Below are 25,896 nucleotides of genomic sequence, written 5' to 3' on the forward strand. Positions count from 1 at the left end.
AGGGAGGCAAAACATGGAGCTTTGTTACATTAAATGTACAGATCATACACAGAGGCAGGTAAAGGTGAAGAGGTTAATGTACAGGTCACATGCAGTGGGAGGATGAAGATAAAGGGTTGCAGATGTGTAGGATAAAGGAGTTGAAGGAGTTAATATACAGGTCACATAGAGTAGCGCTTACAAATCCCAAGTACCAGGTCGCCATGGCGACTAGAAATTGCATCCTGGCGCCTGGACTGTTGTCAGCTTATTTACTGTTGCAGGGATGCACAATTTGTAGGGTTGTCCCGATACCGATACCAGTATCGGTACCGATACTGAGCATTTGCGCGAGTACTTGTACTCGCGCAAATGCTCTCGATGCCAAACCCGATACTTTTTTTTTCTTCTAGTGAGCGGGTGGGGAGGGGGCGGAGAGCGGAGCCGAGCAGTCCTCAAAGAGAAAGCCCCCCCCCCCCCCGCCTAGTTAATCAGCGCGGGGAACACTACAGCTTTCATTTGAATAGCTGTGTGTTCCCCGCCGCGCCATGTATAGACACTCCCCCTTGCTCGGATTGGACGGGTGATCTGTCTATCAAAGTGCCCGAGCAAGGGGGAGTGTCTATACATGACGAGGCGCGGCGGGGAACATTACAGCTTTCATTTGAATAGCTGTGTGTTCCCCCGCCGCGCCTCGTCATGTATAGACACTCCCTCTTGCTCGGGCACTTTGATAGACAGATCACCTGTCCAATCCGAGCAAGGGGGAGTGTCTATACATGGCGCGGCGGGGAACACACAACTATTCAAATGAAAGCTGTAATGTTCCCCGCGCTTATTAATTAGGCGGCGGCGGGGGGGGGGGGAGGGGGGCTTGGCTTTCTCTGTGGAGACATTTATGTGGAGACATGGCTGCATTTATGGGGGGGACATGGCTGCATTTAAGGGGGGACATGGCTGCATTTAAGGGTAAAGTACCCCCCCCCCCCGCTATGTATCCCAGGCTCCACTTGCCCATCTGCGGGCCCAGGACCGGCATAGCGGGAGCCACAGGGTAGAGGTGAGGGAGGAGAGCAGAAACACATCCGCACTCCTCCTCATCTTGTTCCTTATCCGGAAGCCGAAATAAATACCTTGAATAGCTGCTGCCTGTGATCTAGATCCCATGAATGACCCATTCATTCGTAAGTTCCACCTTCTTCTTTGCTTCTGTTGGAAGAGAGAGGGGCGGGCTCTCCAACGTACACACTACACTGTTTACATCTGTGATCACTGCGGTTGGTCATCACAACAATTACAGGCTACAGACCCGCTCAGAACAGCTCTGTACTCATTGGCCCGGATTCACATACATCGACGCATATTTATGCCGGCGTAGCGTATACAATATACGCTGCGCAGAGAGGCAAGCACCGAATTCACTAAGCACTTGCCTCCCAAACTGCGCTGGGTTCCCTCTGCGTAAGCCGTCGTAAGTGGAAGTGGGCGTGAGCCATGCTAATGAGGCGTGACCCCATGCAAATGATGGGCCAAGCGTCATAGAAGTACTTAAAACGAACGGCGCATGCGCCGTCCCGTGGCCGCACTCCAGTGCGCATGCTCAGAATCACGTCGAAACAACTGCCTAAGATACGTGGAATCGCTGCCTACGACGTGAACGTAACCTACGCCTAGCCATATTCACGTACAACGTAAACGACGTAAAAAACGACGGCTGTGTTGCCTGGTCCATACCTTTGCATGAGTTGCGCCTCATATATGGGGGAATAACTTTACGCCGGACATACGACTTAGGCAAACCGCGTATCTGATCCGCCGGGCGCAACTACGTTTGTGAATTGGCGTATCTCCCTCATTTCCATATGTGCATCGAAAATCTATGGGAGCGGCAAATGCGGCCGGCGTAACTATGCGCCCACTATACGACGGCGTAGGCAAGTTATGTCGGTCGTAGGAAGCCTATTTTCAGGCTTATCTAGTTTTGTGGGCACGGCGCAGAGATACGACGGCGCATAGTTACACTTACGCGGCGTATGTCGAGATACGTCGGCGTAAGTGCTTTGTGAATCCGGGCCTGTGTGTGTAACCGAGGATGGCTCACATCACAGCCATTAACAGGTTCTCTGGCCGCCCAAGGGTTTTCCCTGCATTAATAAGTGTCCACCACTTTGCTGTTTAACCACTTCCCGCCCGGCCTATAGCCGATTTACGTCCGGGAAGTGGTTATGAAATCCTGACAGGACGTTCTAGAACGTGGGGGCGCGCATCGCGGCGATCGGTGATGCGGGGTGTCAGTCTGACACCCTGCATCTCCGATCTTGGTAAAGAGCCTCCGGCGGAGACTCTTTACCACGTGATCAGCCGTGTCCAATCACGGCTGATCACGATGTAAACAGGAAGAGCCGTTGATGGCTCTTCCTCACTCCCATCTGACAGACGCGAGTAGAGGAGAGCTCTCCTGACAGGGGGGGTTCGCGCTGATTGTTTATCAGCGCAGCCCCCCCTCGGATTGCCACACTGGACCACCAGGGATGCCCACCCTGGACCACCAGGGTGGGCAAAAAAAAAAAAAAAAAGCGTTCAAAAAAAAGAAAAAAAAGATGCCAATCAGTGCCCACAAATGGGCACTGACTGGCAACCTAGAAAAATCAGTGCTGCCCCACAGTGTCCATCAGTGCCACCCCAGTGTCCATCAGTGTCACCCCACAGTGCCCATCCATGCCCAGTGCCCACCTATCAGTGCCCATCTGTGCCACCCATAAGTATCCATCAGTGCCACCCATGAGTGCCCATCTGTGCCGCCTATGAGTGCCCATCAGTGCCGCCTATGAGTGCCCATCAGTGCCGCCTATGTGTGCCCATCAGTGCCGCCTATGTGTGCCCATCAGTGCCAATATGAGTGCCCATCAGTGTCGCATACCAGCGCCGCCAATCAGTGCCACCTCATCTGTGCCCGTCAGTACTACCTCATCGATGTCCATCAGTGCCATCTCATCGGTGCCCATTAGTGCCGCCATATCAGTGCCCGTAATTGAAAGAGAAAACTTATTTACAAAAAAATTAACAGAAAAAAATAAAAACGTATTTTTTTTTCCAAATTTTCAGCCTTTTTTTAGTTGTTTGCGCAAAAAAAAAAAAAAATCGCAGAGGTGATCAAATACCACCAAAAGAAAGCTCTATTTGTGGGGAAAAAAGGACGCCAATTTTGTTTGGGTACAGTGTAGCATGACCGCGCAATTGCCATTCAAAGTGCGACAGTGCTGAAAGCTGAAAATTGGCTTGGGCGGGAAGCTGCGTAAGTGCCCGGTATGGAAGTGGTTAAAGACATATGTTGGAGGCAAAGTGGATAGTTTGCTGCTTGGCCTACCTGATAGTCCTGTAAATCTCCAGAGTAGAAAGGAGAAGTACATCGGTCTTGTGTAGCTGGAGAATTTTCCTCCTCTTCACTTTGCTCATCATCCCTCATATATGCATCTTCTCCACCTTCAATCCTACATTTATTCAGGTTTTCTTCCTACAAAACACAAAGGAAAAACATTTTTAGGCATCTCCAGGTACCTGAGCGCAACACAATGGTTTGATATTTCCACCCACCTGATCCTCCTGAGGGATCTCCTGATGTTCCTGTGTGGAGTCCCGGGAATACAGAGGACGGGGACATCTCTCTGGGGGATTTCTGTTACTGGATCCATCTGTAGGAAACACACACTGACTGAATACATTGGCCCAGATTCAGAGACAGCGGCGTAACTCTGAGAGGCAGGAGCAGTATTCACAAAGCACCTGGGGCCAGATTCAGGTACAATTGCGCCCGTGTAACGTAAGCCGTTTACGTTACACCGCTGCAAGTTTTCAGTTTTAGTGCCCGATCCACAAAGCACTTACCTGGAAACTTGCGGCGGTGAATCGTAAACACGTCCGGCGCAAGGCGGTCCAAATCGAATATGCGGGTACCATTTAAATTAGGCGCGCTCCCGCGCCGGACCTACTGCGCATGCTCCGTTTCGAAATTCCCGCCGTGCAGACTAACAGGTCTTTGAGGGTCAGAATTCTAGCTGATAGACAGGTGTTCAAATACTTATTTGCAGCTGTATCATACAAATAGTTAAACAAATCATACATTGTGATTTCTGGATTTTTTTTTTTTGATTATGTCTCTCACAGTGGACATGCACCTACGATAACAATTTCAGACCCCTCCATGATTTCCAAGTGGGAGAACTTGCAAAATAGCAGGGTGTTCAAATACTTATTTTTAGGGTTGTCCCGATACCGATACTAGTATCGGTATCGGGACCGATTCCGAGTATTTGCGGGAGTACTCGTACTCCCGCAAATACCCCCGATACCCAAATAGAATACTTGACCCCCCCCCTCCCCCGCCGCCGCGACGCCGCATCCCGCCGCCATTCGCCGCATCCCCGCTGCCGCCGACTGTGTCATACGCCGGGAACATTACAGCTTTGAATAGCTGTAATGATTGGCGCCGCGCATAGACACTCCCCCTCGCTCGGGTGAACTGTCCAATCCCGAGCGAGGGGGAGTGTCTATACGCAGCGCCAATCATTACAGCGATTCAAAGTTGTAATGTTCCCGGCATATTACACAGTCGGCGGCAGCGGGGATGCAGGTAAGTGGGACATGGCTGCATGGGGGGAGACGCTGGATGGGGGGAGACGCTGCATGGGGGGAGACGCTGGATGGGGGGAGACGCTGGATACATGGGGGGGAGACGCTGGATACATGGGGGGGGAGACGCTGGATACATGGGGGGGGAGACGCTGGATACATGGGGGGGGAGACGCTGGATACATGGGGGGGGAGACAATGGCTGCATGGGGGGAGACAATGGCTGCATGGGGGGAGACAATGGCTGGATGGGGGGTGACAATGGCTGCATGGGGGGTGACAATGGCTGCATGGGGGGAGACAATGGCTGGATGGGGGGAGACAATGGCTGGATGGGGGGTGACAATGGCTGGATGGGGGGTGACAATGGCTGGATGGGGGGAGACAATGGCTGCATGGGGGGAGACAATGGCTGCATGGGGGGTGACAATGGCTGCATGGGGGGTGACAATGGCTGCATGGGGGGTGACAATGGCTGGATGGGGGGATACATTGCTGCATGGGGGGTGACAATGGCTGCATGGGGGGTGACAATGGCTGCATGGGGGGAGACAATGGCTGCATATGGGGGGGACATCGCTGCATTTGGGGACACATTTAAAAAAAAGTATCGGTATCGGCGACTACTTGAAAAAAAGTATCGGTACTCGTACTCGGTCCTAAAAAAGTGGTATCGGGACAACCCTACTTATTTTCATCACTGTATGTGAATCTGGCTATAAGTGTTTATTACTCACCTGTGCTGATCTCTGGAGGGTTCTCCTGTAGCTCATCACCCATCACATGCAGATCTTCTTCCTCTTTAACTACCACATTAATATTCATTAAAGTTTCACCCTAGATAATTTAAAAGATACATTATATAATCTGCAGGAAACAAATATATATTTTTGTTAGAGCTACCAGAATAAAATCAAATTGGGCCCCATTCATACCTGAGCATTTTGTAGCGCAAAGCTCCAAAATGCCCAACATCCAGAATCCCATGTATTACAAAGGTAACTGTTCACAAATGAGCACCGATGCCTGTAGCTTGAATCCTAGAGCTTCAAAAGCATTTTTGGGGAGTATGGAAAATATGGGCCTAGCGTTCCCTTATACTGAAATGCATCTTTCTACTTTCATGGCCATTGGCGGATGTACAATTTTTGAGGAGCTTTAACCACCCACTGTACATTTACTGTGGCAGGGTGGCCACCTAGAACGTGATCTAACACCTCCGGGTCTGGGGCGTACACGCCACCCCCCCCCCCCCCCCGCTCCAGCTGTAATTCTACACAGTGGGGTAGATTCACGTAGGGGCGCCAAAAATTAGGACGGCCTAGCCTACTCTTTTTAGGCTACACCGCCGAAAATTATTTAGGTTAGAAGTGATTCTCAAACCACTTACCTTCAAATTTTCGGCGGCGTAGCCTAAAACGACCGGGCGTAAGCGCGCCTAATTCAAATGACTGGGAGGGGGGCGTGTAGTATTGAAATGAGGCTTGACCTCACGTTTTTTGACGTCTTTTACACTGCGCATGCGCTGGGCGACTGCATTTCCCAGTGCGCATTGCGCATTTACGTACGTAAACGGCGTAAATCCCGATTCGCGGACGACTTGCGTAAACAACGTAAAAAATTCGAACCTCGCGGCGGGAACGTCGGCCATACTTAACATTGTTATTCCACCTCATAGGTGGAATAACTTTTGGCGGCCTATCGCGTACGGAAACGACGTAACTCGACGGCGTAGGCCCGGCGTACGCTCGTAAATCGTCGGGAATCGGCGTATCCCCTCATTTACATAATCTAGGCCGGCTGCAATGGCAGCGCCATCTAGCGCCCAAAAGAAACATTGCAACCCAAGATAGAATGGCGCAAGCCAGCCTATCTTAGATATATTTAAGTGTATCTCTGTTTGAGAATACACTTGAACATAGGCCGGCTTAGATTCAGAGTTAGGTCGGCTTATCTGTAGATAAGCCGGTCTAACTCTTTGTGAATCTACCTAAGAGGGAGCTGATCGGCGGGTACGGGGGACTCGATGTCTGGACATTGCAGAGACTTTCCTTCACTTCCTGCCCCATAGCCAAACAAGAAAAAAAAAAAAAAGGAAAATGGGCACTATTGTTTTTGGGCTGTACTAACTCAACTACTAACATGCAAATATGTGGTATCGCTGCGATCATCAGGAGCAGGAGAATTTATTTTGGGTTGTTCTTTAGTGGTAGGTTTAGGCAGTAGCTAGAAATATACAGTTAAATTTACAAAAATAAAAAAATGTTTTACTATTTTGGGCCAGTTTTCCTTTGATAATATTAATAAAAAAAATGTAACCACTTTCTTACTGGGCACAAATACCCCCTTTTTGCCCAGGCGAAATTTCAGCTTTAAATTTAAATTGCACGGTCGTGTGACGTGCCTCCCAAACAAAATTGGCGTCCTTTTTTTCCCACAAATAGAGCTTTCTTTTGGTGGTATTTGATCACCCCTGCGTTTTTTTTTTTTTTTTTGCACTATAAACAAAAAAAAGGAGCGACAATTTTGAAAAAAACAATGTTTTACTTTTTGCTCTAATAAATATCCAATTTTTTTTAAAAAATAACTATTTTTTTGCTCAGTTTAGGCCGATATGTATTCTACATATTTTTGGTAAAAAAAAAAAAAAAAAAAAAAAAAAAAATCAAAAAAAAAAAAATCGCAATAAGCGTATAGTGATTGGTTTGCGCAAAAGTTATAATGGCTACAAAATAGGGGATAGAATTCTGAATTTGTTTTTATTATTTTTTTTACTAGTAATACGGCATTCTGCGAATTTTGTCAGGACTGCGATATTGCGGCGGACACATCGGACACTTTTGACACATTTTTGGGACCATTCACATTAATACAGCGAACAGTGCTATAAAAATGCATTGATTACTGTATAAATGTGACTGGCAGGGAAGGGGTTAACACTAGGGGACGAGGAAGGGGTTAAATGTGTATCCTGGGTGTTTTCTAACTGTGTGGGAAGGGGACTAACTGGGGGAGGTGACAGATGCTGTGTCCCTATGTACAAGGGACACAGCATCTGTCTCCTCTCCCTGACAGCACGTGGATCTCTGTGTTTACACACAGAGCTCCACGTCCCTGCTCTGTCATTGCCGATCGCGGGTACCTGGCGGTCATCGCGGCCGCCAGGTACGCGCATTGGAATCTCGGGGACGCGTCGGGTGCGCGCGCCCCCCAGTGGCTCGAGGACGTCAAAAGACGTCCTCCCAGATTTATAGAGCCACCTTGAGGCCGTCTTTTGGCCCGGGGCTCAAGTAGTTAATAAAAATGAATAAAAATCAAGAGATATTCATTACCATTTACCACCAAATGAAAGCCCAATTCCTCCCATGTAAAATTGGGCTTAGGCATTTAGATTTGTTTTACCATTAGGCGCGAAATGGGTTAAGCTCCAAAAGTTTCATCAGTTCTTTTGGGGCAAACTTGGGTATTTTTGGCCCTGCAGACTTCAATAAAAAACGCCTGAAACTCCTCAAAAATAGTGGTTTTCATATGTATTTTGATCATTTTTATGGTCTTCCCTTTAGATTTACACAGGAGATCTGGTGCTAAAATTATTGCTCTGGATTTGAGGTTTGCAGACATAGGGCCAGATTCACGTACGACTTACGCCGACGTATCTTCTGATACGCCGGTCGTATCTATGCACCTTATTCTTGAAACAAGATACGCCTGAATTTTGGCTTGATCGGACGACGCAAGTCTCCTACGCCAGCGTATCTTGGGCGCATATTTACGCTGGCCGCTAGGGGCGCTTCCATTGATTTACGCGTCGAATATGTAAATGACCTAGATACGCCGATTCACAAACGTACTTGCGCCCGTCGCAGTAAGCTACGCCGTTTACGTAAGGCGTACGTCCGGCGTAGTTATCCCACCTGAAGCAGGGGTAAGTTATGTTAGGGTATGGATGTCGGAACAGCCGTCGTATTTTACGTAAGTCGTACGTGAATGGGGCTGGGCGTAGGTTACGTTCACGTCGTACGCATTGAGCCGTCGTTTCTTAGGGAGTATATGCGACGTGATTCTGAGCATGCGCGCGCATGCGCCGTTCGTTCGGCCATTCATTTACATGGGGTCACGGTTAATTTTAATACAACACGCCCACTACCTTCCTAATTTGAATTAGGCGGGCTTACGCCGGCCCATTTACGCTACGCCGCCGTAACTTAGGGAGCAAGTGCTTTGTGAATACTGGTCTTGCCTCTCTATGTTACGTTGGCGTAGCGCTTATGAGATGCGCTACGCCCGCTCAAAGATACGCCGCTGTACGTGAATCTGGCCCATACTTTACATTTGTGGTGCGATGGATGTTTACATACCGACGCAGGACTGAAGCATGCATTTGCCAGGGGGACAGGGGCATTTAAAAAAAAAAAAAAGTGTTTATTTTATATTTTTACATTTTATTTTGATCACTTTTATTGCTTTTACAAGGAATGCAAATATTCCTTATGATAGCAATAGGTAGTGACAGGTCCCCTTTACTGAGACATCTGGGGTCTAATAGACCCCGGATCTCTCCTTCACCCCTTAAAAGCTTCAGATTATACCAAGTTCTGTGTAAGCCAATGCTTTTTACAAACCACTAATGGTTTGTTACAAAGCACTTCTGGTTTCCTAGACCACAAAGATGATCAGGGACATTCTAGTACCCGATCAGCTCTATGGTCAGCCGACGGAACTGACGGCTGCAAATCCCGTATTTCCTGGTGGGATAGGAGAGCCCCGGAAAGTGGTGGAAGGTGCTTGAAAACACCATCCAACAGCTTTTTAGACACTAGGGTCCAGATTCTCAGATACGCCGTCGTAACTCTGAGTGTGAGGCGTCGCATCTCCGCGCCTGATTTATAGAATCAGATACGCCTCACAGTTGCCTAGATACGAGCGGCGTAAGTCTCTTACGCCGTCGTATCTTAGGGTGCATATTTACGCTGGCCGCTAGGGGCGCTTCCGTATATTTCCGCATAGAATATGCAAATTAGCTAGATACGCCGATTAACGAACATACGTGCGCCCGGCGTATCAAGATACGTCGTTTACGTAAGGCGTCGGACCGGCGTAAAATTACCCCTCATAAAGCAGGGGTAAGTCATGTTAGGTATGGACGTCGGAAACGTCCGAACAGTGTCGTAATTTACGTCGTTTGCGTAAGTCGTCCGTGAATGGGGCTGGGAGTAGGTTACGTTCACGTCGCCTAAGCATTGAGCTGGCGTAATTTACTTTGAAAATTCGACGTGATACTGAGCATGCGCCGTTCGTTCGCCCAGGCATCTACATGGATGGGGTCACGCTAAATTTAAATACATCACGCCCACGACCTGCCTACTTTGAAATACGCGCGCTTACGCCGGCCCATTCACGCTACGCCGCCGTAACTTAGGACGCAAGTGCTTTGTGAATACTGCACTTGCCTCTCTAAGTTGCGGCGGCGTAGCGTAAAGAAGATACGCTACGCCCGCACAAAGTTACGCCGCCCTACGTGAATCTGGGCCTAGGATGGCTTTTACAAGAAAGAGATCTGCTGCCTCTTAAATAAACAGCACTGGGATGATGCCCGCAACTGCAGATACCATGCTGGTATAACAACTCAAAGTCGGGTGGCGTATCTGTACGTCGCCTGCCGTTAAGTGGCCAACATGCCCTTTTCTCTGTGTTTTCTATAAAGCCACCCTGGTTTTCCCCCAGTATATATGATCAATCCAGCTACCTGCCTTTCCACCACCCAATGGATCCCCAATCAGGTTTTCAACAACGCCCTTTCTCTGTTCTATCTGCCCTTACTCTGACTGACCACTGCCTCTGTCCTTCCAATCAGCATTCCTAATTTCAAGTTTGACCTACATGATAGTCCTGTAGAATCTTGTAGTCATCCTCCAAATCTCCAGAGCAGAGAGGAGTGGAACAGCCATCTTTTCTAGCTGAAGGCATTTTCTCCTTATCACTTCGCTCGTCATCTCTGAAGGACGTCCCTTCTTTTTCACTTTCAATCCTAGATACGCGTAGGTTTTCTTCCTACATAACCCACAAAGCAAAAAAAACATATACATTATGGGCCAAATTCTCAAAAAACCTGCCTAACTTAACTTTCAGCAGTTAAGTTACACAGGCGTTAAATTTCTACCTAAGTGCCCGATCCACAAAGCACTTACCTAGAAATTACACGCCGTGTAACCTAAGTGCCTCCGTCGCAAGGCGGTCGTCTGCTCGAGGGGGAGATTCCTATTCAAATGAGGCGCGCTCCCGCGCCGGACGTTCGGCGCATGCGTGTGACGTTATTTTTCCCGACGTGCATCGCGCAAACGTACTTTATGCCAGGCTTTGTGGATCGCGACGGGACAATAAAGTTGCGTCGGGTAAAAAAATACGCGCCGGGAAAAAAAATTTGAAATTTAAAAAAAAATGCGGCGATCGAAAAAAAGATTTGTTTTTACAAGGTCTAAACAGTTTAGGCCTTGTAAAAGCATCCCTAATTTTAAGTATGCAAAACGTAACTTACGCAGAAAACACAAAGCTAAAAAGCTTTGTGGATCTGCCTAAGTCCTCATTTGCATACGCAAAGCGGCATTTCCACTCGAAATGCCCCCAGCGGCGGATGTGGTACTGCATCCTAAGATCCGACAGTGTAAGTGTCTTACAGATGTCGGATCTTCTGACTATCTTTGGAAAAATCCTTCTGAGGATCGTTTCCAAAGATAGCCACAGGGATACGCAGGCTGAACAGCAGTTCCGCCTGCATATCTCCTTTGAAGATTTGGCCCTATCCTTCTCCAGGCAGATAATCTGAAAACAAAAACTAAGGGCTAGATTCAGATAGCCCGCCGTAAATTTGTGCGGGCGTAGCGTATCTGAGATACGCTACGCCGTCGTAACTTAGTGAGGCTGGGGCTGGATTCACAAAGAATCTGCGCCCTAAGTTACGGCGGCGTAGCGTACATCTGCCGGCGTAAGTGCGCTGAATTCAAATTGAGAAGAGGTGGGCGTGTTTTATGTAAATAAAACATGACCCCACGTAAATGACGTCTCTAACGAACGGCGCCGTTCGTGAAAGAATCCCAGTGCGCATGCTCAAAATTACGCCGCAAATCGTTAATGCTTTAGACGTGAACGTAATTTTGGTTGCTCCTCATATAGCAGGAGTAACGTTACGCCGGAAAAAGCCTTACGCAAACGACGTAAAAAATTCCGCCGGGCGCACGTACGTTTCTGAATCGGCGTATCCAGCTCATTTGCATATTCTACGCTGAAATCGCCGGAAGCGCCACCTAGCGGCCAGCGTAAATATGCAACTAAGATACGACGGCGTAAGAGACTTACGCCAGTCGGATCTTAGCCTAATTTCGGCGTATCTTGCTTTCTGAATACAGAAAGAAGATACGCCGCCGCAGCTTTGAATGTAAATTCTTGCTGAATCTAGACCTAAATGTTTCCACCAGTGGTGGCTGGTGAAGTTTTAGGATGGGGGGGGAGGGGGCAGACCCCGCCCTTCCTTTTTGACCCCTCCCATTTTTATTAAGCCACACCCCTTATAGAATCAACCCACTCTGTCCCCTGTATTCCACTTGCTTCCACCCATATAGTGTCAGCAGTATACAACTCAGCATCACAGGACAGAGTATACAGCCCCATCATCACAGATCAGCGTATATAGATCAGCAGCATCACATAAAGCAGTGGTCATCAACCCTGTCCTCGGGCCCACTAACAGGCCAGGTTTTATGTATTACCTTGGGGGAGAGGCAGACTAGAATGCTGCAATCACTGATCAGCAAATGATATCACCTGTGATGTATTTCAGTTATCTTGCAAACCTGGCCTGTTAGTGGGTCCTGAGGACAGGGTTGATGACCACTGACATAAAGGGTATATGGATCAGCAGCATCACATATATACTGATCTTGCAGCACACTGTTAGCACCCCCACACTGGTGAAGGCAGGGTTGCTGTTAGAAATCACAGGCCCCCTCATACCTACCTAACAGGGTCGCCCCAGGAAATCAAATTGCTAAAATGCCATGGTCGCAATGGTATGCTTTGCAGCCATGGCAGAAATTAGAGTCTTGCTACGGCTGCTTTACGTGTGCCCCCTATGGATGGGCCGCCACTGGTTTCCACCTACCTGATCCTCCTGAGGGATCTCCTGATGTTCCTGTGTGGAGTCCCGGGAATACAGAGGACGGGGACATCTCTCTGGGGGATTTCTCTTACTGGATCCCTCTGTAGGAAACACACACTGACTGATTACATTGTTTCTATGTCTTTATATCAGAGGATGTGTATCTAGGGGGATCCTCAATACTCTTCTCTCCTTTACAAGAAATGAAAGTCTCCCCTTACCCGGTGATGTGAGGGGCGGCCGCTTCTCCATCATGACGTCCTTGTAGAGATCCTTGTGTCCTTCTATATACTCCCACTCCTCCATGGAGAAATAGACAGTGACATCCTGACACCTTATAGGAACCTGACACACACAATGATACCGTCACCATCCAGACACATCCCTTGTCTGTTACTGGATAATGTCCCAGAATTCCCGGCACCGCTCACCTCTCCTGTCAGCAGCTCAATGATCTTCTGGGTGACTTCTAGAATCTGCTTTCCGCTCTCCTTAAAAATCATGGATGGGGGCCTCCGATGGTCACTCAAATTTTTTATGGGCCCATAATCCTAAATAAGAAAAAAAAAAACATTAAAAAAATAAAAAATAAATAAAAGCACAGATACCTGTCCCAAAATCCTCCTCTCCTCAAGTCTGTGTTTTATTAATAGAGATAAGAGTGATGTCATGTGACCTCCCAGAATCCTCCTCACCTCTCCGGTCAGGTCTGTGTTTTATTAATAGAGATAAGAGTGATGTCATGTGACCTCCCAGAATCCTCCTTACCTCTCCGGTCAGGTCTGTGTTTTATTAATAGAGATAAGAGTGATGTCATGTGACCTCCCAGAATCCTCCTCACCTCTCCGGTCAGCTCTGTGTTTTATTAGTAGAGATAAGAGTGATGACATGTGACCTCCCAGAATCCTCCTTACCTCTCCGGTCAGGTCTGTGTTTTATTAATAGAGATAAGAGTGATGTCATGTGACCTCCCAGAATCCTCCTCACCTCTCCGGTCAGGTCTGTGTTTTATTAATAGAGATAAGAGTGATGTCATGTGACCTCCCAGAATCCTCCTCACCTCTCCGGTCAGGTCTGTGTTTTATTAATAGAGATAAGAGTGATGTCATGTGACCTCCCAGAATCCTCCTCACCTCTCTGGTCAGCAGGTAGATGATCTCCAGGGTGAGGTCTAATATCCTCTCAGTCATGTGATCCCGTTTCTTCTCCATCTTTGGCTAGGGCAACGTAAATGCTCCTCGGGGGAGGGATAAACAAAGACTCCTGTGAATAACAATACGTATCAAACCAAATGAAATTAGAAAAATAAAACACACATGGTTAGAAGAAGGCGAACAGAAACTTTGTAGATCCTCGCGCTCAATATAACGCTAACGCGCTTTTCCATCAACCATCCAACTCACACATGAATGGATGAAAGCCAAGACAGTAGTTAGTAAATGAGTATGACCCCCAACAGAGTGACTGCAAACTTCCCAGAAATCCCCATTTTGCAGGCAGAAATAATGAGGTGTGGCCGATAATCACCTTATCAATAAATAAACATTATTATTATGTCACCAGATCAGCCTGGAGCCATGAAAACCCCCCCTCAGTCTTGAGGACATCCCTGTCTCACCTCTATCATCCCTAGTCTCCTCCCACTTCCGCCCAGTGGCTCCCAACTTCCGCTTTTGCGTTTCACGCCGCTTCCTGGTTATTATAGTGACGCAAAGCTCCATCCACAGGACGAGTAACTCACTCCGCATTTCCTATTGGCGGTAAGCAGGTGTTTCGTCAGATACGGCGACCCATCAGAGGGATGGAAACCACTACAATGTCCTTACTGCGAGAGAGTGGCGACCATTTTCTTGTAGCAACTCATATTATATCTTCATTTTGCCAATAAAAGATCGTTTTAGTACAAATTACGGAGGGCTGTTTAGAAATTCTCAAAATAAAACGTTTCCTACTGACTAGTATAGAAAATAACGTTTCGTCTCAGTTCATTGTGGCGGCCATTTTGTTGTAGCCAGTAACAGGGGACACGATATGGCTGCTGAAGAGTAAGAAGATTTCTGGTGTTCAGGCTGCAGAAAGTGTACCCAGTGTGGAGGAGGTAATAAATATCTTCTTATTTTGGGAGAAGGGGGTCACAGCACTGTGTGTATGGCCTGGACTGGGATCATGTGATCATAGGAGGCAGGTCACGTGGTTTCTATGCTTCATTATACACCTACAGGGGGCAGTAAGCACAGCACTGGGGACAGCTTATGTCCTCTGGGGGACAGAGCTGGTGTTATATGAAGAGACCAATATTATGATGAACTGTCACCCTTTTCTTGTTCATTATTCTCCCCAGCATGCATCACTCAATTTCTATGGCTGGGCACCCTTTAGTTGTCGGCACGTTCCTATTCCGGGTGTCCTGAAGCCCCCAACTTACACTTCCTTGCCTTTGTGTAGCTTCACCTCAGTCATTTCACACACCTCTGTCCCCATTGCAGAGATTCCCCTTACTTCCTGCTGTCAGAGGGACATAGGGTGAGGGAAAATCTCAGTAGGAGCAGTTTAAACCTGACAGAGGTTCTAACCCTTCTACGCTGTACACAAAACTAGAAGAAAAAGGAATAGCTGTGGTTTTGTTTTCATTTATATATATATATTGAACCTTACAGAGGCCCCTCCCACGAGGAGCAGATTTTGTTTCTGGGCTTTTGATTGGAAATGGAGAAGGAGCGGAATCACATGACTGAAAGGTTATTACAACTCACCCTGGAGATCGTCTACCTGCTGACCGGAGAGGTGAGGAGGATTCTGGGAGGTCACATGACATCACTCTTATCTCTATTAATAAAAAACAGAGCTGACCGGAGAGGTGAGGAGGATTCTGGGAGGTCACATGACATCACTCTTATCTCTATTAATAAAAAACAGAGCTGACCGGAGAGGTGAGGAGGATTCTGGGAAGTCACATGACATCACTCTTATCTCTATTAATAAAAAACAGAGCTGACCGGAGAGGTGAGGAGGATTCTGGGAGGTCACATGACATCACTTTTATCTCTATTAATAAAACACAGGCCTGACCGGAGAGGTGAGGAGGATTCTGGGAGGTCACATGACATCACTCTTATCTCTATTAATAAAAAACAGAGCTGACCGGAGAGGTGAGGAGGATTCTGGGAGGTCACATGACATCACTTTTATCTCTATTAATAAAACACAGGCCTGACCGGAGAGGTGAGGAGGATTCTGGGAGGTCACATGACATCACTTTTATCTCTATTAATAAAACACAGACCTGACCGGAGAGGTGAGGAGGATTCTGGGAGGTCACATGACATCACTCTTATCTCTATTAATAAAAAACAGAGCTGACCGGAGAGGTGAGGAGGATTCTGGGGCAGGTAGCCATGTCTTTGTGTAATATTTATTATACTCTCATTATGTAGGATTACGGACCAGTAATAAAGAGGTTTGATGATCCTCCATCACCCTCTCGGATATATGAAAGAACCAACGATAAGAAGATTCTAGAAGTCACCCAGAGGATCATTGATCTGCTGACAGGAGAGGTGAGCGGTGCCGGGAATTCTGGGACATTATCCAGTAACAGACAAGGGATGTGTCTGGATGGTGACGGTATCATTGTGTGTGTCAGGTTCCTATAAGGTGTCAGGATGTCACTGTCTATTTCTCCATGGAGGAGTGGGAGTATATAGAAGGACACAAGGATCTCTACAAGGACGTCATGATGGAGAAGCGGCCGCCCCTCACATCTCCGGGTAAGAGGAGACTTTCATTTCTTGTAAAGGAGAGAAGAGTATTGAGGATCCACCTAGACCCCCATCATCTGATAAACACATAGAATCAATGTATTCAGTCAGTGTGTGTTTCCTACAGATGGATCCAGTAACAGAAATCCCCCAGAGAGATGTCCCCGTCCTCTGTATTCCCGGGACTCCACACAGGAACGTCAGGAGATCCCTCAGGAGGATCAGGTAAGATGAACTTGCGTGTTGTTTCAAATAAAGGCCGGAAAACCTCTGATCACGTATATTTTCCCCTGATAAGCCAGTACAAGAGGTGCCTGCAGCATGTCAACCCCTTGAATCTCCATAGATGGTTGCAGTGTGTAAATGTTGGGATTGTGGGATTCGGTGGCCAGCATAAATGTACCTGTATGTCCCATATACTTCCAATGTTTGTGAAGTCCATAACACATCATCCTAATATAGGTGATCTTTACTGGTTTTGAATATTACTAAGTATGTTTCCTTTGGGTTGTCCAGGGTGAACATCTGATTGCCATAAAAGTTGAAGTTGGCGAAGAAGCAGAAGATCCGTATGTGATGGATGACGAGACGTGTAAGGAGGAGGAAATCCCTCCAGAGATCGGCACGGGTGAGTAATAAACACTAAATCCAGAGAAGAGTCCCAGATTCTCCTTGTTCAGTCACTGCAACAATCTCTTATTTTTTAAAGGCACCCCAAAGAAAAAAACCTGCAAAAACGCACTTGACTCAGTGCCAAAAAAGACAAATACGCTACTTTGTTGCCAAACGCGTTGCGTCCCTCAGGTTTGAATGCAATCTCAATCCAGAGAAGAGTCCCAGATCCTCCTTGTTCAGTCACTACAACAATCTCTTCTTCTCCCCTCTCCTCTGTTAGTAGACGGTAATGGGGAGACACTATGTGCCCAGTGGGGGAGTCAGGAGCCATCAGCCTCTATTAGACTCCTGATCTGACCTCTTCCTTGTATCATGTAGATACCAGTGACTCCTCATCTCACTAGCTCAGGGGTCTGCATACTTTTAAAGCAAAGGGCCAGTTTACGGTCTTTCAGACTTTAGGGGGGGGGAGGGGGCGAACTCTGACCAGTGGGGGTAGAAAATGCCCCAGGGCCGAGCAACAGTGAGAATAAACATGGCCCCAGTGTTGGTGGGCAGTAGGAGGAGAAATAGCGCTCCATCATTGCAATTAGTCTAAAAAATAGTGCCCTATTGTTGGTGCCATTGGGAGGAATATTGCCTCATATCATTGGGAGCAATACAGCCCCAAGGGCCAGGTGAAGGCTAGCAAAGGGCCACATCCGGCCCTCGGGCCACAGTTTGGAGACCCCTGCACTAGCTGAAAAGTCATAGGTTACCTTCCATATACTGTATATAAAATTGTTACTTTTAGGAAACCCTAGAAGTCTTGGTTGTGTAGTAAGTATTGAGAGCCACATTACTACATTAGGTGTGTAGATAAATAAGGATCATGTGCTCCTTGTTGAGGCCTGATCTACTTCTCATTGAGGATCCAATTTCTTTCAAGTTGAAGTTAGGTTATTTGGTGGTACAGTGGAACCTCGGATTACGAACATAATCCGTTCCAGGAGAATGCTCGTAATCCAAAAGCACTCGCATATCAAAGCGAGTTTCCCCATAGAAGTCAATGGAAACGAAAATAATTTGTTCCGCATTGACTTCTATGGCATGCAATACCACATGTGGCCAGAGGTGGGGGGGGGGTGCCGGAGAGCCTCGGAAATACTAGGGACAGCTCGGCTGAACTCAGAAAGGCTCGAGAACGGAGTATTTCTGATCGGCTCCTGCGCCCCGCACCTCTGGCCAAATGCGGTACTGCACACCACTGTGGCTTGAATCCTGCTAGTTTCGTGAGACAAGACTTGCAAACCGAGTGAGGATTTAAAAAAAAAAAAGAGGACCTTCACCTTCCCCTGCCACTTTCCACCATCTTGTCCCAGGGAATTCTCTCCACACTTCCTTGATTGTCGCCTAGGCAATTATGACATGTCACTTGCTTCCAGCCTCTATGGATAACCACAGCATGCACCCTAGGTGGCCACGGGGTATGCTACTGTGCTAACACTGTGGCACGTTAACAGGGAGCCAGCAGGCTTTTCCTGGCACTTGTAGCCACACCTTTAATGACACGGCACATGCGATTCATCAGGTGGCTAGCTGAAAGAACCCAGAAGAGACATATGGCTCCCAATGAAAGTGGCAGCGCAGTATCCGGTGTGCAGCAGCAGCATGGTGGATCCCTATAGAACAGTGGTCTCCAAACTGTGGTCTGGGGGCCAAATGCGGCCTTTTGTTTGCTTTTATCTGACCCTTAAGACACTTTTCCTCCAGCTGCCACCAATGATGGGACACCACTTCTCCCACTAATACCAATGATGTGGCACTATTCTTCCCACTGGCACCAGCAATGGGGCACTATTTCTCCCACTGACACCAACGATGGGGCTTCATTTCTCACACTGGCACCAACAACGGAGTACTATTCCTCCAACTGGCACCAACCATAGGGTACTATTCCTCCTACTGGCAACAACGATGGGCACTATTCCGCCCACTCATACCAACAATGAGACACTATTACTCCCACTAAAACCAACGATAGGGCACCATTCCTCCCACTGGCACCTATGATGGGGCACCATTCCTCCCACTGGCACCTACGATGGGCCACCATTCATCCCACTGACACCTATGATGGGCCAAAATTCCTCCCACTGCACTGGCACAAATGATGGGGTACTATTCCTCCCACTGGCACCAACAATGTGGCACTATTCCTCCCACTGGCACCAATGATGGGGCCCCATTCCTCCCACTTGCACCAACAATGGTGCACTGTTCCTCCCACTCATACCAACACTGACACACTATTCCTCCACTAAAACCAATGATGGGGCACCATACCTTCTACTGTACCAATGATGGAGCACTATTCCTCCCACTGACACCAATGATGGAGCACCATTCTTTCCACTGGCACCAATGATGGGACATTGTTTACTTCCACTGATGCCCGAGCATTATCTACACCCATTGGCCATAGTCCGCCCTACTAAAGCATGAAGGACAGTAAACTTGCACTTTGTTTAGAAAGTCTGGAGACCCCCACTATAGATCACTGCTGGATTGCTGGGTGTGTCACTTTGGCTGCAGTATCCTGGAATACCCACATTACGCATCCCAGGAGGCCACAGGGTATGCTACTGCGCATGCATCATAGCACGGCATCAGGGAGCCAGCTGTCTCTTTCTGGTACTTGCAGCCAACCCCCTGATGACATTGTGCATGGACCGTGTCATCAGGGAGCCAGCTGTCTCTTTCTAGTACTTGCAGCCAACCCCCTGATGACATGGTGCATGGACCGTGCCATCAGGGAGCCAGCTGTCTATTTCTGGTACTTGCAGCCAACCCCCTGATGACATGGTGCATGGACCGTGCCATCAGGGAGCCAGCTGTATATTTCTGGTACTTGCAGCCAACCCCCTGATGACATGGTGCATGGACAGTGCCATCAGGGAGCCAGCTGTCTCTTTCTGGTACTTGCAGCCAACCCCCTGATGACGTAGTGCATGGACCGTGTCATCAGGGAGCCAGCAGTCTTTTTCTGGTACTTGTAGCCAACCCCCTGATGACATGGTGCATGGACCGTGTCAGCAGGGAGCCAGCTGTCTCTTTCTGGTACTTGCAGCCAACCCCCTGATGACATGGTGCATGGACCGTGTCATCAGGGAGCCAGCTGTCTCTTTCTGGTATTTGCAGCCAACCCCCTGATGACATGGTGCATGGACTGTGTCATCAGGGAGCCAGCTGTCTCTTTCTGGTATTTGCAGCCAACCCCCTGATGACATGGTGCATGGACCGTGTCAGCAGGGAGCCAGCTGTCTCTTTCTGGTACTTGCAGCCAACCCCCTGATGACGTAGTGCATGGACCGTGTCAGCAGGGAGCCAGCTGTCTCTTTCTGGTACTTGCAGCCAACCCCCTGATGACGTAGTGCATGGACCGTGTCATCAGGGAGCCAGCAGTCTTTTTCTGGTACTTGTAGCCAACCCCCTGATGACATGGTGCATGGACCGTGTCAGCAGGGAGCCAGCTGTCTCTTTCTGGTACTTGCAGCCAACCCCCTGATGACATGGTGCATGGACCGTGTCAGCAGGGAGCCAGCTGTCTCTTTTTGGTACTTGCAGCCAACCCCCTGATGACATGGTGCATGGACCGTGTCATCGGGGAGCCAGCTGTCTCTTTCTGGTACTTGCAGCCAACCCCCTGATGACGTAGTGCATGGACCGTGTCATCAGGGAGCCAGCAGTCTTTTTCTGGTACTTGTAGCCAACCCCCTGATGACATGGTGCATGGACCGTGTCAGCAGGGAGCCAGCTGTCTCTTTCTGGTACTTGCAGCCAACCCCCTGATGACATGGTGCATGGACCGTGTCAGCAGGGAGCCAGCTGTCTCTTTTTGGTACTTGCAGCCAACCCCCTGATGACATGGTGCATGGACCGTGTCATCGGGGAGCCAGCTGTCTCTTTCTGGTACTTGCAGCCAACCCCCTGATGAAATGGTGCATGGACCGTGTCAGCAGGGAGCCAGCTGTCTCTTTTTGGTACTTGCAGCCAACCCCCTGATGACATGGTGCATGGACCGTGTCATCGGGGAGCCAGCTGTCTCTTTCTGGTACTTGCAGCCAACCCCCTGATGACATAGTGCATAGGCCGTGTCATCAGGGAGCCAGCTGTCTCTTTCTGGTACTTGCAGCCAACCCTCTGATGACATGGTGCATGGACCGTGTCAGCAGGGAGCCAGCTGTCTCTTTCTGGTACTTGTAGCCAACCCTCTGATGACATGGTGCATGATAGATCCCTCTAGAACATCACTAGATCGTGAACCTGTGAGAATGTTTTTTGGTGATTTACCCATCGGAAAATAAAAAGGTAAGTTCCTCTTTTAGCAATTTTTTTCAAAAGTTTTCCGAGAAGCCAATTCACGACGTTCCTATTCCTTTCAGGTGGTTCAAACGACAGCATGGAAAAAAGTCCCGTCATGTTTCCAGGTGGGGAAGTAGGAGACGATTACCTCACCTCAGATTTTCCAGAAGAAAACCCCATTACTCGGAATCTCCTTTCGGAACATGGAGAACTGTCATCTTATCCATGGAACGAGACCCAGTTTTCCGATGACCCTCATTCTGTGATCCATGCCACGTGTCCTACAGGAGCTGAAATGTTTCCTCATTTTGTTCATAGCGAATATTATACCGCCAGTGAACATTTCATTGAGCAGAGACCTCACAGGACAGAGAAGACCTACCTGTGTCCCGAATGTGGGAAATGTTTTATTAAAAAATATCTTCTCCATCATCATCATCAGACCAGCCATGCTTCTTCTGAACCAGGGAAAAGTCTGAAACAGAAACCAGCTGCTCTGCGACCTAAAAGACTTCACGCCAGGGCAAAACCGTTCTCGTGTTCCGAGTGCGGGAAGAGCTTTTCTCAGAGAGGCCACCTCAGTTCCCACAAGACGACTCACACGGGAGAGAAACCGTTTTGCTGCTCGGAATGCGGCAAATGTTTTTCCCAGAAGTCGTCTCTGCTTACGCATGAAAAGCTTCACACCGGGGTGAAGCCGCATTCGTGCTCGGAATGTGGAAAGTCTTTTATCCGGAGGTCGGTCCTCAGTTTGCACGAAAGGGTTCACACGGGGGAGAAGCCGTATCCGTGTTCGGAATGCGGGAGGCGGTTCTCTCAGAGGACTCATCTTATCGTTCACAAAAGAACTCACACTGGGGAGAAGCCGTATTCCTGTTCTGGATGTGGCAAGTGTTTCTCCCGGAAAACCTACCTGGACAAACATCACCAATCTCTCGGGAAATGCTTTAATAACCAGTCAAGTTTTTTTCTTCAGGAGAGATCCTGCCCCACCAAGGAGGCGTTTTCTTGTGACGGATTTGGGGACTCTTTTCAGTGGGGAACGTCTTAACTCTGTTGTTAGGGGGCACATGGTTTCTATGACTAAGCCCCGGTGGATGGGGAGAAACACGTTGGAAGGGGCATGGCCTGTGAAGGAGAGCTGCCATTTTATGCAGCTATCCACATTGTGGTCAGGTCGGGGTTGCGTCTTCCTAGTATATCATCCATCTGTCACTGGAGGATAAGTGAACACATACGCCAGCACGCTATCTCTGAGGACCAGAAAAAAAAAAAATGAATAAAAAATATATGTTTGTTTATTTTTTTAAAAGGGGGGTTGCCATCTGGGGCCCTGGGGACCTCTGGGCCCTTTAATAAAAAATAAAAATATATATATATATATAAATATAGGTATATATATATATAAAAAGAAATTACAAAAAAGGGGGGGTTGCCATCCAGGACCTCTGGGCCCTTTAATAAAAATAAAGAAAGCTCTGTGCCCTTTATTAAAAAAAAAAATAAAAAAAAATATATATATATTTATAAAAAAAAAGGGGGGGGTTGCCATCCAGAGCCCTGGGGACCTCTGGGCCCTTTGTATATATATATTTTATTTTTTATTAAACAAAAATAAACATTTATTAAAAAAAAAAAGGGGGGGTTGCCACATGGGGCCCTGGGGACCTCTGAGCCCTTTAATAAAAAAAAAATATATATAAGAAAGAAAAAAGAAATAAAATAATATATATATATATATATATATATATATATATATATATATATATATATATATATATATATATATATATATATATATATATATATATAAAAAAGGGGGGTTGTCATCCGGGGCCCTGGGGATATCCGGGCCCCTGGGGACCTCTGGACCCCCCCCCCAAAAAAATGGCCCTTTAATAAAAAATAAAATAAAAATATATTAAAAAAATATATATTTAAAAAAAAAAAAGGGGGGGGGGGGGTTTCCATCTGGGGCCCTGGGGACCTCCGGACCCCTAAAAAAAACAAACATCCGGGCCCCTTACAGGTGTACTGCCTGTACCCCCCCCTGATGGCAGGCTAAGCTGTCTGTCTGGCCACAGGGAATGAAGATGGAATTTTTGTATAAGCTGTAGGTCACTACTTGGGGTTTATAATGTACGGGCCTGAGGACTCGTTCCCATATGACAGCGATGAGGGCCTAAGCGGACAACATTGTGATGTTGGAGGTAGAGGAGCGAGTTAAGCCCTGTACACACGATTGGATATCTGATGGAATCTAATCCGATGGATTTTTCCGTCGGATATCCGATGAAGCTGACTTTCATCAGTCTTGCAGTCTTGCAGTTTTACGTCACCACATTTTGGCACGGCCTTATTTTTGACTGATGGTGTGTACACCATCAGTCAAAAATAAGGCCGTGCCAAAATGTGGTGACGTAAAACACTACGATGTGCTGAGAAAAAGTTCAATGCTTCCGAGCATGCGTCGACTTGATTCTGAGCATGCATGGATTTTTGACCGATGGACTTCCACACAGACGATCGTTTTTTTATCCATAGGAAAAATTTAAAACATGTTCTTTTTTTTTCACCGATGGAAAACAAAACGATGGGGCCCACACACGATCGGTTTGTCCAATGAAAACAGTCCATCGGTCTATTTTCATCAGACAAACCGATCGTGTGTACAGGGCTTAACATGCACCCCTATACACAAAAGTACTATTTTTTAAACCGGCTTCCAAGCAATGCAGCATGGGTTCGAAAAGTAGGAGAGTATGTAATGCTGGGAGGGGTGAGACTACAAAGAAAGTTAACCTCACCTGGCCTATACTCTCTAAGGCACATGTGTCAAACACAAGGCCCCCGGGCCGAATCTGGCCCTCCAGGTAATTTCATGTGGCCCTCGTACCCAGCATTTTTTTTCAGACAAAACATGGTGGAAACTCTTACAGATCCCTGCTTCCTTGCATTCACAGTGGGGACAAGGGAGATGCAGACGCAGTGCAGTGGTGTGGGATGGGGCATCTCATGGTAAACTGTACGGTGATCCCCCACCTGTGCCCGGGTACACAGATTCCAACCAGTGACCACCCTGCAAGTGAGAGGGGGGGCAGAGCTGACTACACTGCCTGGAGGTACTAGAGTCGGGCCCGGTGGGTGAGATGCGGGGAAATGTTTGGGGGGGGGGGGGGGGAGATGAGGGCTGTTGAGGGAGATGTGTGCACAGGTGGGTTTGGGGAAGACTTGGTCAGAGGTCAGAGCAGAGGAGGGGTGGAAGTGAGATGTGGACGGCCCAGAGAGCTGATCCCTGCACACTGCACTCTTTATGTACCGCACCCCTGAACTCTCCAAAACTGCACTCTGTACATAGCACGCCCATAAACCCTGCACTCTGTATGTGGCACACTCCTCAGCATGGCACTCTGTACACAGCACACCCCTGCACCCTGTACGTACCGCACCCCTGAACTCTGTGCATAGGGCACCCCAAAACTGCACTCTGTATATAGCACGCCCCTAAACCCTGCACTTGATACATAGCGCACCCCTGAACTTTGTACATAGGGCACCCCTGAACTCCGCACATAAAGCACTCCTGGTATTTACTGCCCCTTTAAGATCCTCCTTCTGCAATTTGGCCACACCCGCCATTCCATGCGGTTTGGCAGGGGAGGGCGTGGTTGAGTTTCTTCACCTATTCTCTGAGGGAAGAAGCCCTGGGTAAATGTATAAAGTCTTACAGATACAACTGGCCTTTTGAGGGAAATCATAATGCCCATGCGGCCTTATGCACCCCTGCTCTAAGGCATTATCAGTGCAGAGATGTAGTGTAGGTACCCTTTGGTACCTGTATTAGTCTTGAAGTCAGTCCTTGCCTCTATGTGGAGCCCCTTGTATTCTAGATCCAGGCTGCACATGGTGCCTTCAAGGGGAACTCCATGGAAAAAAAATCTAGCAAATAGAGAAAAAAATAATATAGCATGTACAGTACAACTGCTACACAGGCCATAGTAATTTAATGTTAATAAAAATTACCTTTTCTATTTAATCTGCGTCTGAATTAAATTTCTGTAAAATTGAATTCAATATGGCAACCTGGAGGTCTACACTAAGCTACAAGTCAGATTTTAGGCACCTCCTGCAATAGCAATTTCAGTTTTGGTGAGATACTTCTCATATGAATAAAGCCTTTTAAACAGACCATGCAGCTTTCTTCAGTAGAACACGGAGAGTGCACCAGGTGATTACCACAATCCAGACCCTCCCATTCAGAGTCATGCTAAATTTTCTTGCAGTGTAAATTGATCACCTGGAGGGGATTGTTTTTTTTCTTAACAAAAGTGGAGTTATTCCGCGTACACATCATCTGATTTTCCGTCGGAAAAATCTTTGATGTTTTTTTCGATGGAATTCCGCTCAAGCTTGGCTTGC

The 25,896-nt window shown here is 47.7% G+C and overlaps 2 protein-coding genes and 2 long non-coding RNA genes across 5 annotated transcripts in view; 2 read left to right on the top strand and 2 right to left on the bottom strand.

The window, feature by feature from the left end:
* The window catches only part of LOC120910475 (zinc finger protein 777-like), a 176,391-nt gene extending 163,402 nt beyond the window's left edge, over positions 1–12,989 (bottom strand). Inside the window, exons 1-5 of the mRNA XM_040322232.1 lie at positions 12,982–12,989; positions 12,764–12,861; positions 10,489–10,659; positions 5,346–5,445; positions 3,574–3,671 (exon numbers count right to left, since the gene is read on the bottom strand). Of these exons, the coding sequence (XP_040178166.1) occupies positions 3,574–3,671; positions 5,346–5,445; positions 10,489–10,575 (285 nt within the window). The 5' untranslated portion in view covers positions 10,576–10,659; positions 12,764–12,861; positions 12,982–12,989. The remainder of the gene's footprint in view (positions 1–3,573; positions 3,672–5,345; positions 5,446–10,488; positions 10,660–12,763; positions 12,862–12,981) is intronic.
* A 201-nt stretch (positions 12,990–13,190) lies between these two features.
* On the bottom strand, positions 13,191–14,798 carry LOC120909966. 2 transcript variants are annotated; one of them, XR_005741396.1, is made up of 3 exons: positions 14,379–14,798; positions 13,894–14,023; positions 13,191–13,311 (listed from the first exon to the last, which is right to left on the bottom strand). It is a non-coding gene; the product is annotated as an uncharacterized LOC120909966 (long non-coding RNA). The 2 variants fall into 2 exon arrangements; XR_005741395.1 differs by lacking the exon at positions 14,379–14,798 and adding an exon at positions 14,288–14,372.
* Positions 14,792–16,265, top strand: LOC120909967. The gene is made up of 3 exons (XR_005741397.1): positions 14,792–14,858; positions 15,418–15,544; positions 16,195–16,265. It is a non-coding gene; the product is annotated as an uncharacterized LOC120909967 (long non-coding RNA).
* Positions 16,266–16,513: 248 nt separating this feature from the next.
* Positions 16,514–22,777, top strand: LOC120909933 (gastrula zinc finger protein xLCGF3.1-like). The gene is made up of 4 exons (XM_040321751.1): positions 16,514–16,527; positions 16,646–16,743; positions 17,035–17,146; positions 21,558–22,777. The coding sequence occupies exons 3-4, from the start codon at positions 17,095–17,097 to the stop codon at positions 22,526–22,528; spliced, it is 1,023 nt and encodes a 340-aa protein (XP_040177685.1). The 5' UTR covers positions 16,514–16,527; positions 16,646–16,743; positions 17,035–17,094; the 3' UTR covers positions 22,529–22,777.
* Positions 22,778–25,896: the final 3,119 nt, after the last annotated feature.

This window comes from Rana temporaria, chromosome 8 (assembly GCF_905171775.1).
Source record: "Rana temporaria chromosome 8, aRanTem1.1, whole genome shotgun sequence".
Taxonomy (NCBI): domain Eukaryota; kingdom Metazoa; phylum Chordata; class Amphibia; order Anura; family Ranidae; genus Rana; species Rana temporaria.

Excerpts from the sequence above, each read along its gene's own strand:
- LOC120909933 (XM_040321751.1), top strand. The coding sequence starts at position 17,095 with ATGGATGACGAGACGTGTAAGGAGGAGGAAATCCCTCCAGAGATCGGC. Across the intron at positions 17,147-21,557 it reads CCCTCCAGAGATCGGCACGG|GTGGTTCAAACGACAGCATG; the intron begins GTGAGTAATAAA and ends TATTCCTTTCAG.